At 36.4% G+C, this 18,794-nt stretch overlaps 1 protein-coding gene across 1 annotated transcript in view; it reads right to left on the reverse strand.

Annotated features, from left to right (window-relative positions):
• Positions 1-18,794, reverse strand: part of KCNH8 (potassium voltage-gated channel subfamily H member 8) — a 200,334-nt gene that overhangs the window by 41,467 nt on the left and 140,073 nt on the right. The window contains exon 8 of the mRNA XM_026103866.2: positions 3,035-3,232. Within this exon, the coding sequence (XP_025959651.2) occupies positions 3,035-3,232 (198 nt within the window). The remainder of the gene's footprint in view (positions 1-3,034; positions 3,233-18,794) is intronic.

An 18,794-nucleotide genomic window follows, 5' to 3' on the forward strand; every position in this document is an offset into this window, starting at 1 on the left:
AAAGTGACAACGTATGAGAGGAAGAGAGTAGAGAATTAAAGTACACATTCAGTGCTTTGTACCCCTGCCTTTGCTATATATTTCTGAAATAAAACATCCTTAGGAAGTGAGCAATGCCTCTCACTAAAGTTTCTGAGCACCACACAGACATGAAAAAATTCACCTTCACATTACCTTGTGAATGGACGAATGAGATTTACAGGTGGGTAACTGAGATACTAAGAACGAAATGATTTAGTGTCTGCTAATTCAGAGCATTTTACTTTCTATAAGAAATCTATTAATTAGTTCTCTCTAAAATCAAGCATTATAAGTTAATAACATCTATGAACTGTATTTCATAAAGCTGCCTTGATTCTAATGGATATTCTAATTTACTTTTTTTTTGTTTAAAGAACAGAGGAACACCTTTGATCCCATAAGGGACCACAGCTACTAGACTGGGCAGTGCCTCTCAGAAGTGCCACTTTAATCACTTGCACATGAAGGAAAGATGATAACTAACAGGATGTACACTCAGCAGGATAAGGCAGGAGGTGGGCTGGTCTGATCCTGAGCACAGAAGAAATTTTCTTGTTCCTCCTCTACACACAAATGTAAATGCTTTGCTGAAAGAGCATGACAAATACAGGACAGCTCAAGGTAAGGTTGTCTGCAAGGAGCAGGAGGATAGTTTTGGACTATACCCTACAAAAGCTGGATGCCCTAGGACTCTGGTTAAAATGTTAATGATTAACTTCTCTCTCCAATTTTAGGATGAAATATTACATAGGATAAGACGGTTTATCTTCACAATATTAGTTGTCCAAATTGTAATTGTCAAATTCATGCACAACAAGAATAAATACTGAAAGGCAGGCAAAAGACAAGAATATAAGTTGTTTATCTGCTGAATTAACTTTTAATTTTTTTCTGACAACTTTTATATTATATGACAGAATGGCTTGGTACAAATACAGTGAAATTCTTATATAATTTTTCTTAAGACATCTTTTACATCATTTTTACATTGGGGTATTTTAAAATTAAAGATCAGCAAAAACTACATACTGAAACATGTTTTAAGAAATGAAAACATCTCATATCCTAAAGCAATACAGACTAGTATTTTGTTCCTAACAGAGTTTGCTGACGTGTGCTCACCAGTTGGCGCTGTGTGGTGCTAACTCCTTCCTCATGTTTTCCTGTTCTCCTGATTTTCTCAAATAGGGACTCAAATACAACTCCTCAGCACAATTCCTTCAAACCAGCTTCCTCTGCTTTTTTACCTGGATGTATATTGCTTCCCGGACTCTCCCAGATGCAAAATCATTCTTCTACCCACTTGCCTCTGAGTAACTTTGTCTATCAGTTTTCAGTTCCCTCTTACTATATTCAGTCCACTAGTTCCTCATGATTGTTCAGTGCACAAGCATACTAGATCTAACACTCAGTAATTTAAGAAATGAAAAACAAAGCTATAAATGATCTAAATAATGGATGTAGAATAGTTTGATACTCTTTTATATTCTACCCTACTAAGTTTGCAGAGGCTCTGCCATATCAAAGTGAATTAAATATTCATCAGTGCCCTACTCAGAATATCTCTTGATTTCTTATTAGTAATGAAAACCCTTTCTTCATTCCAACAGATTTTATATAGTGAAAATCCTATTTCACAGAGACCACTTTATATTTTAAAGTTATATAACATTATGCCATCATCAAAGATAATTGAGTTTCTTGTGTTTTTATGACATTGTCAAAATCAAATGATATTATTATTGGATGATTAATTATGTCACTGCCCCTCATTTTTAGGACAGGAAAAAAGGCCAGTAATTCATTGAGCATTTTTTTAGTACCACTGGATGCTGCAAATATATAGTTTACAGGGTATTCATCAGGTTCCCTGACTTCTGAGTGTCAAGTTGCCAATTTATTTCTGACAGGAAAATTTATGCTGCAAAACTGACAACCAGTGTCTTGCAGACTAGCCTTGGAGAAAAGCTGGATGGTAGAAACACTTGCTATTAATTCCAGGACAATTAGGCAACAAGAAAAAAATGAGGGAGAGAGTGCTAAAACAGTGGTTTGCTTTTTGCCGTTCACATGCCTTATGTCATCTGAGTTGTGTGAAGCACACATTACGAAATAGCACAGCTCTTTTTTTGTTGTTTTGAGAAGATGAAGGCAAAGAGCCACAGGATATCTTCTACACTGGTTGCCTCCTGCACTGGCCTGGGCTAACCAAGCTCTGCGGGTGACACCAGCTTACTGGTTGTGCCAAAGTGACTCGGCAGAGAGGAGGTGACCACAAAGAGCAAACTATTTTCTCCAACAATAAGAAAAGGTAATTAACATAAATAAATAAAAATAATACTAAGGTAATTAACATGGATAAATGAAAAAAACCCTAAGAACATGAAATATGACAAAAACATTGCCATTTTAATGCTAATCTGAAGCAGTGTTGCAGTAAAATTTACTTAGTGCTAATTAAACTGCTTTTTCATTAAGCTATAGAGACATCTATGGCTCAAACAATTCTTGTAGCTCTGGCCTAACTCTGCCGTCTTCCCTCTGAGATGGCCCTTCAGGTGGGGATATGCAACAGCTCACACGCCAGATATGTTCTTTTGGCTGCCCACCTCTCCTCACCCTCTTTCTGAGAGGTGCTGAAGTGACTGCACTGGAGCTGAACATGCACCAATCATGTGACTGTCTGGAAAAGCCCTGGTAGGTGACCAAAATGCAGGTGCTCCTGTAGCACATGGCTGGCTCAGTAATTACTGTAATAGGGTGAGTTTGTATTTGCTTGGGGGTGAGAAGAGTCACAACAGTCTTTTCAGACCATGAAGGTTGGAAATATTTCCAAATATTTCCAAATAAATGACAGTTTATTTAGTGTAACAGTCACAAAACTATTTCTTTCCTTTGCCATTTTAAATTAACTTTGTTTTTTTTTTAAACAGAAATATTGCAAAATTTCAGCTCTTATTTTACTCATCCCTACTCCACAATGTTTGACATGATGATTAGCATTTATACCTACCCCCAATCAGCATTGTGCAAATGGAGAATATCTTTTCAGCATCAGTATTGGCTGAAACATTTCCAAACCCAACACTGGTGAGGCTGCTGAGGGTGAAATATAGGGCAGCTATATAGGCACTTCTGATTGATGGGCCTCCTAATGTGTTGTTGTCATAGTAAGGAGACTCTATGCGTTTTCCTAGCTCATGAAGCCAACCTGAAAAACAAAGCATAAAAAGAGACTATTAAGGAACACTGACACCGTGAAAACGTCACATTTTGTAAAACAATATAAAAAATATTGAGTTAAAAGACACTGCATTCCTCACACAGTTCTGGGTTTAAAAAGAACATTACAGTATAGGAAGTTATGCAGCGTGTAAAGGACTATGTCTCTAGAGAATTTATTTCTATGCATGAGTACTTACGATAAGAACTGGATTTCTGCATGGCAATCAAGTGTTTTTGAATTACATATTACAGGTCTAATTAGACAATTTGCAAAATCCATTAAGGCACAGAAAAGAAAAAAACTCATCACCTAATAACACTGCAGCAAGAAAGCAACTTCGATTTCATTCTTTCCATTAATTACTATTTGGAAAGCTTTTGAGATTCGAAGACTAAACTGTTATAATAATAATTACATATTTAGAGCTTTTTACATGTTTCTCTTTACAGAAGAAAAGATTCAGAAAACTAAGCACAACTCACAAACCAAAATTAATTTTCAAAAGATGCTTCACTGACTATTTTCTAAATTGCTCATTTAATCTTTCTTTTTACTTTTCTAAATGAGTGTATGTGTGCTAGAGAAAGTAGAATTATATAAGTGCTTCATAGATATTAAAAACAAACAAACAGACAAAGAGGGAAGAGTATGCAGTTCCCTCTTTGGAAAAGGAAAACAAAGAACCTGAATGAGTTGCATATACACAATGCTTTACAAAATCAAGATAAAAGAAAAAAGAAAAAATTCAATTACCATGTCCAGCTTTGCCTGTAAAGCACTTTGCTTTGGAGAGTGGGAATTCTTCCTGGATATTCAGGTAGAACAATCATAATAAAATACGCCTGGTATGCAGAGTTTGCTTTCAGAAAATCTGGTATGAGATCCCCCCATCCTAAGCTGAGGGCTTGATATCAAGTCATGTATGCACTGATAGACTGAATCACTTTCCGCAGCTTAATACCGCTCTCACTTCATTCAGCTTCCACTTCTTCACTGTGGCTGAATCCAAATATGAAGCAGGGGAAACCCTCCCATACAGAACTTTTGTAAAAGCAGGTAGCAGATTTTAAACATCTATCCCAACACTTCCAATTAGATTGGGGAATAAGTCTGTAAATTCTATCTACCTCCTAAAGCAGATTTTTTTGTCATTATTACTATCGTACAGGGCCATCCTCAACTCCAGACCCTCTTGCATGCTGTCCTACAGAAATATATAAGACAAAAGGATTGGGTAATAACAGCATAAGTCTAGCCATGATCCTGCCAACCCATTCGCTGCAGGTCAGTGAACTTAATCACATGCATAAATGAAAGCACGCCGCGTTGTTATAAGATGGCAGTACAGAGTGGGCTGGTTTACCTTGCCAACGTACAAGAATACGTATGAATATCTCCCTGATCTTGCCTAGGTAGAGAGCATTTATCACATGAGGCTGTTTTACATTTGTTGCTCCTAATTATTTAAAATGAAAGGAAAGCAAAAGGCAATCATTTAACTGATTCCAGCAACACAGCTCTACTGTCACTAGTGACAGCATGTATTAACAGTAATTGTGCAGGAAGGGCACAAGATAAGACAGCTATGTCCCATTCACAGTCTTGCAAATACTAGTGCCTCTTAGTGATGTCTAGCAGATGAATGCTAACTGGCACTGTTTAAGTGTACATACAAATAATCAATATGATCAGGACTAACACTGCACAAACTTGAAGCATATAAACAGTCCCACGGTTGTACTTATTATGGTTATGTTATCAGGGTTGCACCCGTGTCTTAATCTTCTGCTGGTTTGGGTCCTCTTTCTGCTCACTACTGCTGTTTCTCTGACATTACACTACCTTCTGCAACCATAATATGACTTTTTACAGCTTATTCCATTCCTGTCCTCAAGTTAAGGAATGTAATCCCATATATTATAGAACACATAAAAACCTGAGAAAACCCATGGCAGGCAGTAGATAGAGTTAATAATAGTCTATCTAAATATAATACAGACATAAAATCATAAAATTCAACCCAAGTTTTGAGAGTATACTGCTACATATTAAGGACTGCAAAATTGAAACAAACTAAACAAACTATTTGAAATAACTGTCACTGATGTCTGAATACTGAAATATTGTTTCTTACGAGAAAATCTCTTTCTTGGGAGTATTCTACATGCCACCTATTCTTGCCTTCTGTAGTCCCATTTTTCTACCTTTTGTTATCTGAATGAATTTCAGATTCATTTTTATAACGGATCATACTGCATCTGATTGCAAGTTTCTCCAGCTCAGTCTCATCTATCAAACAAAAAAATTTTAGTTCCCTTGTAGTAACTTTGTACAGAACATTATGGGCCTCACTTTCAGACAACTACATGTTCAGTGCTATCCTGTAAAGGTAGATGACTCAGTTCTTTAATTGTTAAATATATGTAAACTGGTATCTTCTCTACGGGAGACTTTATTTTCAAGTGTCAATAAAACATCATTACTCCTAAAGAATGCATGAGTGCTAGTGAAGGTATGGTGCAAAAAAATAAATGCCTATGTTGTATTTAAACAACAGAAGTCCCTATACTAATGGAAACATATCTCTACTATCAAAGTACCAAATACAATATTAACATTTTATAGGTGGCAACAATCACTTCTTTCCAGGATGGAGTCTCTCCACATCACATTTGAGATAAGTTCAGCAGTCTGTTCTGGGTTCTGCAGCAGAACTGTGGGTCAGGTGAATGATCTAAGTCAGTAAGATGAATGACCTACCATTGAGCCACTCCCAGAAATTGCTATAAAATGCCTGACATATAAGGAAAAAATGCTAGGTAACTTTCTTTAGAAGCAGACTATGAGGTCTGGAACAAAAAATTCATATCTGAAAGTGAAAACCTAGTAATTATATTCCTCTGATTTGCAGATAGAGATGTGCTTACAGTTTCTCATTTCTGTTTTGGCTGTTAAAGATGATCCTAATGAGGACCTTTTGACGAAATGATATAGGACTAAGTTTCAGCCACAGCATATAATCAAAAGTGCTCCAAGATCTTCCAGATCAATTATACTTCTGAGATTTTTGTTGAGAGCAATATTCTTTTTCCAGGTGGGAATGGAGAACAGAAACTGCTGGCTGTAAATACATTCATTGCCTGGTAGAAATAATCATGAGATAACATGATTGACTGATGCCTTTTACTTTTTAGTTCCTCTGGGTAGCAGCTCTCAGCAGATTCTCTGGCTGACTTGAGTAATTAATTTCTGCCCTCAGGGAAGAAGAGAAAAATAAATACACCCTGTAGTCAAAGAGGGAGTGTTCTAGAATTTATGATTATGAATCTTTTGTTCTGAATTAACATTATCTAGATATAGCTTTATGACTTTGAAAACATTTTAAAACATCAATTAATGCAATTAAGAGGAAGATTTTTCAACTGGAAAAAGTCAATAGGAATTGGATATCTATTAGGCTACTTTGAAAATTGCTGAAATAAGCTGTTTTAAGTTTCATTTACCTGTATCTGGGAAGTGCTCCAGTGTCCATAGAAACATAAACAATCATTTAAGCATTTGTAGATAACATAGGTTGTAATTGGCTGTAAAACAGATTACCTCACTTACTGGACATTCAGAAACTCAGTCATTCCTTCGTTTGGTGCATGCACTGTGTACAGCAGTATAATTTGTATATTCATTCTTTACTACTACTTAGATTTGCCTTATATGCAAGATCCTTAACATACCAAAATCCTGGCTGGTACTAAATTCAAACTTAGAAAATAATTGCATTATCTATTGCATTAATTGAAAAACATTACTCGCATTAATTACCTACAACATTTACTCTAGAAAACACATACATTTTTTTCCAGTTAGAAGGTAAACCAGAACTTTCTGGTTTATTCTGGACTACTGTGAAAGGAAGTGCAAAGATGTATGCATGAGGAGCATCTCTTAGTGCAACCCAGAATGCCTGAGAGTGGGAATGGTTCCCCATTAGTATAATGGTGACAATACTAGAAGAGAAAGGGTGGGACATCTCCCAGCTTTGGTTCCCTATCAAATTCAGGGGCTTCAAGTATTCCTAGTGGCACAACAACAGCCAGAAAGCCTGTTTGCTCCCTTCTCCTCACTATTCTATGTTCACAGGGTATTTGAATCTGATTTAGGACCAAACCTTACATGGTCCTTTCATACTAGTGGGAAAAGACAGGATGCAATAAGCAAAGCTGTAGTAGGGTTGTAGGGAAAGAGAATATGTAATGAGCAATGTTGGATCCTAAAGGACACTGCTCAGTCTGGGTGATCTTTAAGGATTATGTTTCAGTCCAAGGCATACGTTCTTCTGGCTCAGTTGAAAAACTAGAAATGGGAGCTCTAAATCAAAACATAAAAGAGGGCAGTGGCTTTATTAGATGCCACATCTACTTTATATTTCTTCAAAACCACATATTTCAGCCTTGACTAAAGGAGAGAAGAACATAGGAAAGATTTGGAACTTTTAGAAAACCTACCAGTTTATCATATCCTAGGTGCCAGTGATTGTAAACAGAACAACAGAGTGGAGTGAAGGACAAGAAAAACAGCCCATCCAGCATGTCATGAAACAGATGGTTTAAGTCTTTTCAATAACGCACAAGCTAACAGCAGTCACAGTACTAGAACTATCTTATAGAACAGCACACAATACAAAACCAAAGCACAACCAAACAAAATCTAGACCTATGGGACAATGAAAGACCAAAAAAAAAAAAAAAAAAAAAAAAAACCAACCTCCATACAGTGAAAAATAAGAAAAACTATATCCTGAAGTGGAGCACATACAGCTTTCTGATGTAAATACATTTTAGTTTTAATACAGAATTCTGTATATTGTATGCCTGCTAATATGTGTTGCAACAGAGAGTGTAGGGTCATTAAGGAAAAAATAAAAATTAGATAAGAGAAATTAGATCCTTCATCACTGGACCACTTCCTGGTTTTTCTTAAATGAAAATCATTATGTGCCCTGAGAGCTATGCTGGCTCCCACTGCAGTAGTCCCTGATCACCATTTAGCTTTCTCATTTTAGATGTTCAGTAAGACAGTGATGAGCTGTAGTTGCTCATGGGAAATCACACGACCCCTGAATTACATAGCTGCACACTTAGCTCTATAAAAGATTATCTAATATTTCAATTTTAAAGGGGTGAAATCCACTGCAAAACTCATGCTGATCTCAATGATGCAAAGATTTTAGCCTCTATTTCTATGTTGCCTCCTTGAACTATTAACCCTGAAAAAATAAATCTCAGGGCAAAATAGTTGCAAAGATAGAACAAGTAACTGAACTTCCCTGTTTTTGGGTAAGCGCACTTGTGATTTTAGTCTCTGTGAGACAGATTTTACATGTCCCAATCGCTTCCATCAACTGTTCATTTCTGAATGTGCTTCTTGCACCATAGTTAAGGATCATTTGAGGAGGGCAGACCAGAACTAAACACTGTATGCCAATTAAGATGATACTATCATTTTATATAATGAAATTATCAAGCCCTAATTATCATTCATTACACATTAAAACAGCAGCTTTGCTCTTTAGGTTGTTTCTACTTAATTTTCTGCAATCAATGTCTAGGAACTTCTGAAGTGTACAGTACATTCAAAGTTCAGAGGCATATAAGAAGGTCATATTGTTCTACTTCTAGTGTGCATGACTCTGCATTATTAAATACTCATTGCTTCTGCCCTCATGGCTATTACCCATTTAAGGTATTAAAGTTCTTCTCAAGATCCTTAAAGTCTTTTTTATCCCTGTCTAGCCAAAATATTGTTGACACCCGCAACTTCTTCCAGCTAAACTACTTGCTCTTTTTTTTAGGCCATGAATATATTAAACACACCATTCCTACTACTTAATTCCATGGAACACTGTTATCGTTTCACTGTCACAAAACCTCGCCATTTGTTTGGTCTTAACAGAAGGTTTGATCTTTGACAGAATTTTGCCTGTCACATTATGGGAGGCTCCCAGGAACCACAGTAGACAGTTTTAGGATTAAAGACCCTGAGAAATGATAGAAGCATGGAAAACATGGACTTGGTTTTCCTTTGCAGTCACACAGATTAGAAAATATATCCTGAAAATAGAACCGCCCTGCGATCCTGAAGGTGCCATACAGCTGCAAGATCTAGGACTATGGAAATACAACTCCATCATGTATGCCCAAACGGCATAGCAGAATAGTAAAATACTGGGCATAAGTCCTTTCTCACTTCAGAATAAAACCAATAACGTTGTATGTGTAAGAGAAAAACAGAGAGACATCCGTATGGCACATCAACAACTACAGGCTACAAAGGAAAAGCTCTGGCCTAGAAGCCATATTGAAAGAAGTGAATCAGTTGGTATTCAAAACAAAAAAAAAGCTAAGTGACAGTGCATGATAGCTAGACTACAACAAATTTTGTGTTAGAACAACCGACCTAACAGTAATGGCTGCGTGACAATGAAGAACTCAGGATTTAGACACTCCCTTTAGTTTTTATTTTGCTAGCATGCTTTCCTATAAAGAATAGCGATTTAAACTGAGAAAGAAAAATTTGATTAAGGAAAGACATTAACATTTTCTTGGGCACTAAAAATCCTGCTTAAAAATGTTAAATTCATTCCCTAAAAAATCTATTCTAATAAGGTATTTTCTTATTTTTTCATTTTAAAATATCAGCCTTAAGCAAACATGTTCCTTATAATGATAAATTTGATTATACTTTTTTTAAACTAGAAAGAAACATAGCATGGGTATTAATGACACTGACAGTGCTAAAGAATTACAGGAACATCTGCTACAGTCAAATCCACATAGCCAAGTTTCATGCAGGGAAATTCTTGACATAAAATATAGAAAAGGAGATTTCCAAGTCACAGAGGAAATAGCTTTAGTTTGGACTATATTTGTATAAACACAGTTCCGTCTCATCTGTCTGTGTCCGGATTCATTGTGGAAGGGGCACATAAAGCCACCGATGGCTGCTTTCTGCTCCCCTGGGTTTGGACCCCAGGGATCCCGGCTGGTGGAAGCCCACTGCCGAACCCTGCTGCCTGGGCACTGCCAGACCTGCAGTGAGATGGGGACTAGCACTTCTGGTCAATGCCATGGCAGAGGAACCTACCCACCACAGTCCACAACATCACCTTTCTTTTTCCTTCATGACACACTATGTACTTTTAAATCTAATGTACGTAGATTTTAATATTTTCACCCATTTTTATCTTGGACATAATCCCTTCCATTGCCTTGTTCAGATAATGAAGAGTTAACCTTATACTAGCAGATTATACTTAATCTCTGGACTCCATGGACTTTTAAGTGCCAATGGAAGTGAGGCACGTAGATATTATTCTGATGGAAACTACAGAACATTTTCTTCAGGCATTTATGAAAAGTTTCTATACTTTTTCTTGAGGAATGCCTACGTTACAAATAATAAAACCCCCTTTAATATGGAATCAAAGAGGCAAAAAAGTCACTTTTTCTGTCAAGTGTCAAATTCTGTGTCTCTGTTTTATTAAGTAAATAAAATCCTTAGAGGGGAGAGGGACAAATTTATATAAGAAGATTTTACATTTAAGATTTGAGATGTTCTTCTCTTTAAAGCCTAGTGCATAAACCAAAACAAAACATGTATTCAGGTAAATTATGAAGTGCCACATATAGTTAACACCTCCATGTGAAATTAACAACATATTTTGGTGAGCTGGCAAAGGATGGCAATGACAAGAAATGCAACATTTTAAAATGAAAAGAACAATTGTTGAGCGTTTCAAAACCATGCCCTTCTCAGAAAGACAACTTGATGAGATGACATTTCTCTGAAATTATAAATGAGGATTAGAGAGCAGCAAATTTTAGAATTGTTGTCATAACAGAACTTTAGTGGACACTCTGAATGGACAGATTCAATAAAAATGCCTTTTGACTTCCACTGCAGAGAACCTGGATAAAACTTTTATAACATCTCTTCCCAAATTAGCATATGAAATAAGAGACAGATGTGAGCCAAAATGCAAGGTACAAACAAGTTCCTAATAATGCTGAGATCTAGACCACATCTTTGAATCTAGCTCAAAAATCAAGATTTGTACATATGTAAGATGAAATCCTGAGGCAGACATTGGAAGTTCTGCCACTGATTTTCAAGCATCTGTAACACCACCTCAGGAAAGTTTTGATTTGGAGAAACAGCAGTCAGAAAAGAAAAAAGAAGGTAAAAATTAAGCCTCCTTGCTCCATTAGGCTAGCACATTCAAGATACTCCAATTTCTGTAGTCAAAAGCATGTAACCGGCATGGCCCCTTCATTACTGGCCCCTTTGGAATGACTACCTCAAATGAAGGTGTACCTTTTGAAGACACCTTAACTGGCATTTCTTGTGGGCATAGAGAAGAAACTTACTAGAGGAAACTCAAAATTATGCTCCTAAATCCTTAGGGAAAGTTTTTAACTGTCTGGAGACATGCAAAGAGGCAGATGTCTTAAAGGCTTTTAAAACTCACAGAGTTTTCCAAACTAAATGTATACTCCCTTTGGTTGAGCATTTTTAGTTATAAGCTTAACCTTCTCCAGGTCTACTGAAAATCAATATAATTTGAATAGTAATATCCTGTGTAATTCTTTTGTTGGGCTGACTAATACCGTTTGTAAATAAATCAGCTGTTGTAGTTCTAATTGAATATACTCTTAGAAGCTATGGTACAAATAATTACATTTTGTAGAGCTTGAACTCATGTAACTTGACAAAGTCATAACAAGATATTGACCCACTGTGCTCACTGAAAATGAAGTTTTCATGGCACAATAAATATTCAGTGAGTTTAGTAGTTTCAGAAAGAAGAGTTTCTCAAGGGATTAAAAAAGAAAAAAATTCTAAGCTGTAATTGTAGTCTTGTTGATAACAAAAACACAGCTGAGCCCACATAAATGGAGAAAAATCTGACAATTAAGCTTTAATTATCCAACATATCTGCTTATAACAAGAAAGTAAAATTTCTATATTTCCACAGTAAAACTGAGGCCCCTTTTCAGATACTGACAAAATTCCTTTGTGGGGAGCATTTAATCTGCTGTCATCAACAAGATGTGGTCTATTAAATAATCAATGTTTTCATTTCAGAAGGCCATAAAATTTAAGTGCTGGAAGAGATGTTTTTTGTTGTACAGGAAGCTTGTAATCTACCCTAGTTAAGTCAATATGGATGCATGGATTATACTAGCATTTCCAAAGTCTCTGGTTGATCACTCTGGGGCACGTTCATGACTTGTAAGTGTCAAAGCAATAGGGCTGATAGGAAATACTTGCAACATCAGGGCTGGACAGCCCTGACAGCCAAGCCAGCCATAGTTCCACAGTCAGAGTCCCAAATATTTCTTAAAGTGGTAGATAGTTCATGTGAATTAACTACTTACATTTCTTCTTCCCCATGTGGCAAAGAACTCTCTTTCCAGAGAATTTATTTCAGGCCTACAGCTACAACATTTTCTGGTGAGAGAAGAAAGAAGTGATGGGATTGTGGGGGAGATACGTCCCTTTGAGTAGAGCTCCAAGGCCATCTCCAAAAAGCTCGCTGGTTCCCCACATGACCCTGAAGGTTATTACTTGACTTTTCCTCCAGGACCATTCGCCATGTGGAACAGGAACTGGATTGCTGAGTTTGCCCTGTTTGGTGTGTTGGACCTGCAGGCCACCTGGGCATACTTTGGATCACTTGCTCCTCTCACTCCCTGTGCTGCAATACTGCTTTGCTGCTGCATAAGGCTGCAGATTGCATCTTTGTGGCATACAATTAGTATTCTGTAGAGCTCTAAACAATTCAAACAGTTGGACAGCTTTTTTGTTCATATCGGTGAGATCCTTGCAATATACGTTTACAACAGTCTCATAGTATAATACAATGCAAATTTACCTTATAGCAGAGATGTACTCCTAAGGTAGAGACCTGACACATAGGTATCCTGTCTTAAAAGCTAAATCAGCACGTCTGCAAGGAACAGCTTTCTCTCGATATTTTATGATAGCGTAATTCTCTAAACATTTACACTTACTGCTCCATAGATGCTCCAGTGTAAATGGCAAATGCACATGCATTGCACATAGTTGCAGAATTAGTCCATAAGTACCTTCATTTATCAAAAAGTAGTCTCATTTATCAAAAAGTCGATAAATGTAGAAAGGAAAGGTACTGGAAACTCTTCTTCTCTGTGGAAAGCATGCATAGGTCTTCTCAACAGCAATTTGTCAGAAGGCTATATCTAGATACTTGGGAGATCTGGATTTTAATTTAAGTCCTTCTACTTGCTTTTGCAAGTTAGCCTTCTTCTCTTTCCTACTTCATTGAAAGGATAAGATGGAGATATTTTTAATATCTACTTTCCAGGACTGTGGCAGTCTACACTTACAAAGTACTGCATCTAGATACATTTTTTAATAAAGCTTTTTCTTTTCACAAGCAAAGTGTTTATAAACAGCTCAAATGTCATTACTTTTTTTGTAGTGAAGAAAAACGACTTCTAAGAATTATTAATTATCCTGATTTGTCCAAGAAAATATTTTTTAAAGATTTTTAAACTAAAAAAATTAATAACATAAGTAAATTACCTGATTTTTTTGGTTATCTCATACAAAGTTCATTTAACCTTTAGATTATAGTTAAAATCTTCAAAACTAAACATATAGCTAATTTAAGAAATAAAATTACAAACATTATCATTAGAAATACATACATCATCTGCAAATCACCTAGTTTAGATATAGTCACACCATCACTTCACAAACAGTCTTAGCATTTAAAGTTACTACTCCGTAGGCAAGCTGGCTGTTACTATCCTTTTCCAGCCTATCAAATGCCTTTCAGCCAAGCTTGGAATTAGAAGTGCTGATGCTCCTAGCCCACTTCATTGTAAAGAGCATGTTTGTCTATGCCCTCATTGCTTCTCTGTGCTCCACCAGTCTGCATCCATCTGTTACAGCTTTTTTTAATCTTACATTTAGAGCGTAATACCCTTTTGGGCAGGAACAGCCTTTTTTGTTCTGCATTAATTCGGCAATGGAGACAACAGGGTCCTGACCCATAACCAGGACCCAAGGTGCTGTTCCAATAAAATTAACTGCAATGGCAACTTTTCTGGGCTGTGAGTTAAAGTGTTAGAAACCTGTTCTGCAGTTCTACGTGTTCAGAGTCCAAACCCTGATGGAAAGGGTTTGAGCTATTACAGGTAATACATCCCTTTTTCTTTTAATAACCCTCTTCCAAATAGCAATACCGATTACATTAAAATTAATGCATTATTATAGAGATATACACAAAAAGCTTGAAGAATGTCAACTTACCATTGCTATCAAAAATTTGGGTCTGCACATATGCAGTGTGACAGCCTAATTACCTACCTGTTGTTATAGTTGGTAAATTAATTTCACCTCTACCCTGATGTTTTCATCTGCTCGGGTCTCTTGCCCTCAGAGAATCTCAAGCTAAAGTCTTTCAGCACTTCATTTGCAGATAAGGCCTTGCATGGCAATTTCTCAGCTCTAAAAGTGAGTATATTAGGAAGTCTGACTCAGAACCTGCAATTACATTCTCTGGGGACAATAACAGTGGAAACCAACACCATAAAAACCTCTAAAACAAAGTGTTGTTAATTTACAGCAAAAGGATATCAACGCCCCCCTTATTTTTATAAAAACAGTAAAATAGGCTATGCTCATAGTTTCATACTGTTTAACCACCTAAGACCCATGGGAGCAGGACTATTTCCTTCTAGAGTCCTCAGTAAGAGCCCTCTCTGTTTGCTTCTCAAGGTTGACTAACACTATAGGCAGTCCCTGACAACCAATACCTCCTGCTCTCCTGCCATTTCCCCCCTTTCAGCAAGCAAAACAATCTTCGGCAGCCTCTGCCTGTTCGAATGCAGCCTCCCAGCTTGGCAAAACAGGGAGGGATGCCTCAGCACAGCAGTTATGATGATTCCCTTTGGTATGTCTAACTACAAATGAGAGGGTTTTTGCAGAATTGCTACATAACCATGCTAGTTTTCATCTGACTAGCTTGCATAATCACACTGGCGATTATATGACAGTGTGGAGATCAATTCAGGTCAGGATAGACATTTACAGTCTACGTAACATCCATTTCTCCTTGTCTTCTACACTAAACAGCATCCATGCTAATTAGATAACAGCTAAGTATGCTAACCCTCACTACAATCTTATCCTTGCTTGCTTCACAGACCTCTCAATACCTTCTAAGTCTGTTCTTCTATATTCTTAGCTAAGGAGGCACTATATTGCTTTCTTGATCAGAATACCACCCCAAACAGGCAGTCAGATGATAAACATTACATTAAATAAAAAAATAGTAACATTTCTCTTATGTATCAACTTGTGTTCCATGGAAATCCTTTATTCACTCTTACCTTCTCTTAATCATCTTCTAATCTTTGAACCTAAAATCTAAGCAACTTTATTTTGTTACGAATTTTTTTTCTATTTGCCATTTTAATCAATTAGGCTGAGTTTGAAGTATACCTAGATTTTGAGGGGAGATTCAAAAATGGGGTATTTTGCTGTAGGGTATATGTTAAAATAGTACTAAATCAAGAATTTGCAAGGTAATGAAGACTTGGTACAAAAAAGGAATAAAAAGAAAAGAGGAAAGCTAGTGCCTCAATAAGAAAGCATGTTATATATTTAAAGTTATGGGAGTTCTGAGAATAAAACTTGTGTGTCTGCAGACCTGACGGATTTTTTAGAAACGTGTGATATAAGGAAAATCTAAGCATTTTTAACTATAACTATGTTAGATCTGACAATGAAAAATGATGTAGAATAGCTAGACATAATTATTTTTCCAAAATTTGGTTTGCGTAAAAATTTATGGAACCTAGAATGCCACGACTTACTCTTACAACTCCATATACGTTTCTTTCGGTGGAAGTAGTTACCAGCCCACTTTAAGCACTACCATTTGAAAGTACAAAAGAAGTATGCATATTTTCCAAGGTCTGTGAAAATGGAATAGAGTCTTTAAAGAAAAGAGTCTTGAATAGTTTCTTCATTTTAAAATGGAAATGATTTCTCTTCTGGTAGCAGTAATTCCCTTCTTTCACCAAGTGCCTGATCTGTTAAAGGGCAGGAAAAGGATGAATAAATAGAAAGTAGGAATATACATCAAGGACATTTCTAGATTTAAAATGTAATGCATGTTTGCACTGTGGAAGAAAATAATAAGAAAAAATAGCAGTGTTAGGCACTGCGGGATATCCAGCATTCCAGCACCTTAGGATCTCTAGCTACATGAAGTGGCTAAGAGAGGCAGCCTATGAGGCAGTACAATCAAGTATTGAAATGGCAGATGAAAAGGTTTCAAAATATATTCCAAGGCTTTCTGGCTTTAAGCTGGTTTGATACACTGTAATTTGTACAGCCAGGTCAGGAACTTTGAAGCCAGAAGTAGTAACTTCTGACAAATCCCCCCCCAAACATTCTATGACCCCAATGTGTAGTATATACTTAACATGTACAAAATGGTACAAAGCTCTCCAAGGACAGTAGTGTAATGCTGGGACAGGTTACCTGGAGATGTGGAGGAATTGGTCCTGCTCCAAGGAGCTGGTTGGACTAGAGGAGCCCAGAGGTTCTTTACAACACTTCAATGATGCAGACTACCACAGTTAGGGGTTAGAGAGTCTGATGTAATTTTTGATTGACTGAGCAAGATACACCCAGTATTTGCAACTTTGAATAAGCTACACTCAGTGTAATTAAAATGCATTTGTTAATGTTAAATTAAACACAAGGGAAATATTTCAGTTAAGTTCAACAAACAATACTTTGGTTGGCACAGCTCCACCAAAACCTCAGTGCTTCAGTTCTTCAAATGCAAGACTGAATGACTTCCTGAAACATTTTTTATTTTTAAAATTTATATTTATAATTCTTGACAAGGTCTGGTATACACTGGTCTGAAATAAGAGGTGTTAACACAAAATATCTTTCCTAAATTACATGTATTACATACAAGGCAGTCCAAAATAAAGGGCCAAGTTTAGAGGTAAGCCTCTGTGAGGCCTGCATTTGTAAGTGTAGGTCTTTAACATGTGTGGACAGGTTTCTATATACACTTCCAGGACATATCCAGGTGAATACAGCTCTGTGTGTAAAATCCATTTGTACCAGTTAATTTTCTCTGTGCTAGCTACAACAGACTGGCAAACAAATGAAAAATTATGTGCCTCTGCTTGTACTATACCAAAAACTGTGGGCAGCTATGATCATATGCAAATAGGAAAAGGCTGGTTTTTCTCTTAAAAACCAGATGACCTTTCCCACCTAATTCAAAAGTGTAGTTCAGTCGGATAAAAAAATAGATTTTTTTTCTTATCTATTTCTCACTATAAGTTTCTCCAAACCAACTCTCAAATATCATATGCTACATCAGAATTGTTTTAATAATTCAGATGAGGTATCCAGCAAACTAAAGAAATATTCAATGGTTGTTCTGAAATGAATAAATACACTTATTCACTGTGGCCTCTTCCTGATTTTACTGAATTTAACTATTTTAGTTATTGCAAGACTGGAAATTGTGTGCCACAAACATTAATTCATGGAAAATGTATACATTTTGCAATATAGGAAAAACACTTATTGTATTGAAGGGTAAAACTTCAGACAATCCAAACACCCATGAAAATATTGAAAAGTTTTCTAGAAAAAGTCATTTTCTTGTGGTATTAAATTCCTGTTTCAAGTGTCTTAAAATAGTTCATCACTGTGAAATGCTTCAGTATCACAGTATTTCCTTTTCTTTTACATAAAATGTAAAATGCAATAAATATGATTTATAATTATTGGTGACTTGAGTGATTTGAAAAGTTTAATAGCTTCAAAGTGGTTGTCTTATTTAAGTCATTTAGTTTATTTCTAATTATTATTCATGTATCACAGCCCAGGGCCTAATTATTTTGCTTTAAGTGCTGCAAGGAGTAACCCAAGCTGACTGGCTGAGTCACTAAGACAGTGATGCCCCAAAATATTTTACTAGAGTTGTAGCCATCAACCATTTCCTTCATATATTAACTCAAAATGAATTTTCAGCTGATTAATTCATTTTTTCCTCGCTTAGACATCAGAAATAGACAAGTTAGTAGATATATGTATATTCCCCACAAAAAAGGACCTTCAATACCATTGCCCGAGGTTCAATGGAGCCTTATAATGCATTTTATTAAACTGAAGATGGCAGTGCTCATGAAAGATACAATTATTTCTATTCCTTCTCTTAAAATGGCCTCTTAAAAAAATTAGAGAGGATCACAGCTCCAAAGTAACAGGTACTGTCGCTAGTGATGCAAAAAAAAATATGAATAATCAAAAACATAATGAGCAGACTGAAACAGAGATTAAAATCAAACATTCAGGTACAGCGATGACAAACTGAGATGAGCAATTGATTGTAGCTAGCAAATGATGGTCTGTGCAATTTAGTCAGCATGAAGTTCATTCCTCCCCTGCAAGGATTCAT

Source organism: Dromaius novaehollandiae, chromosome 2 (assembly GCF_036370855.1).
Source record: "Dromaius novaehollandiae isolate bDroNov1 chromosome 2, bDroNov1.hap1, whole genome shotgun sequence".
NCBI lineage: Eukaryota > Metazoa > Chordata > Aves > Casuariiformes > Dromaiidae > Dromaius > Dromaius novaehollandiae.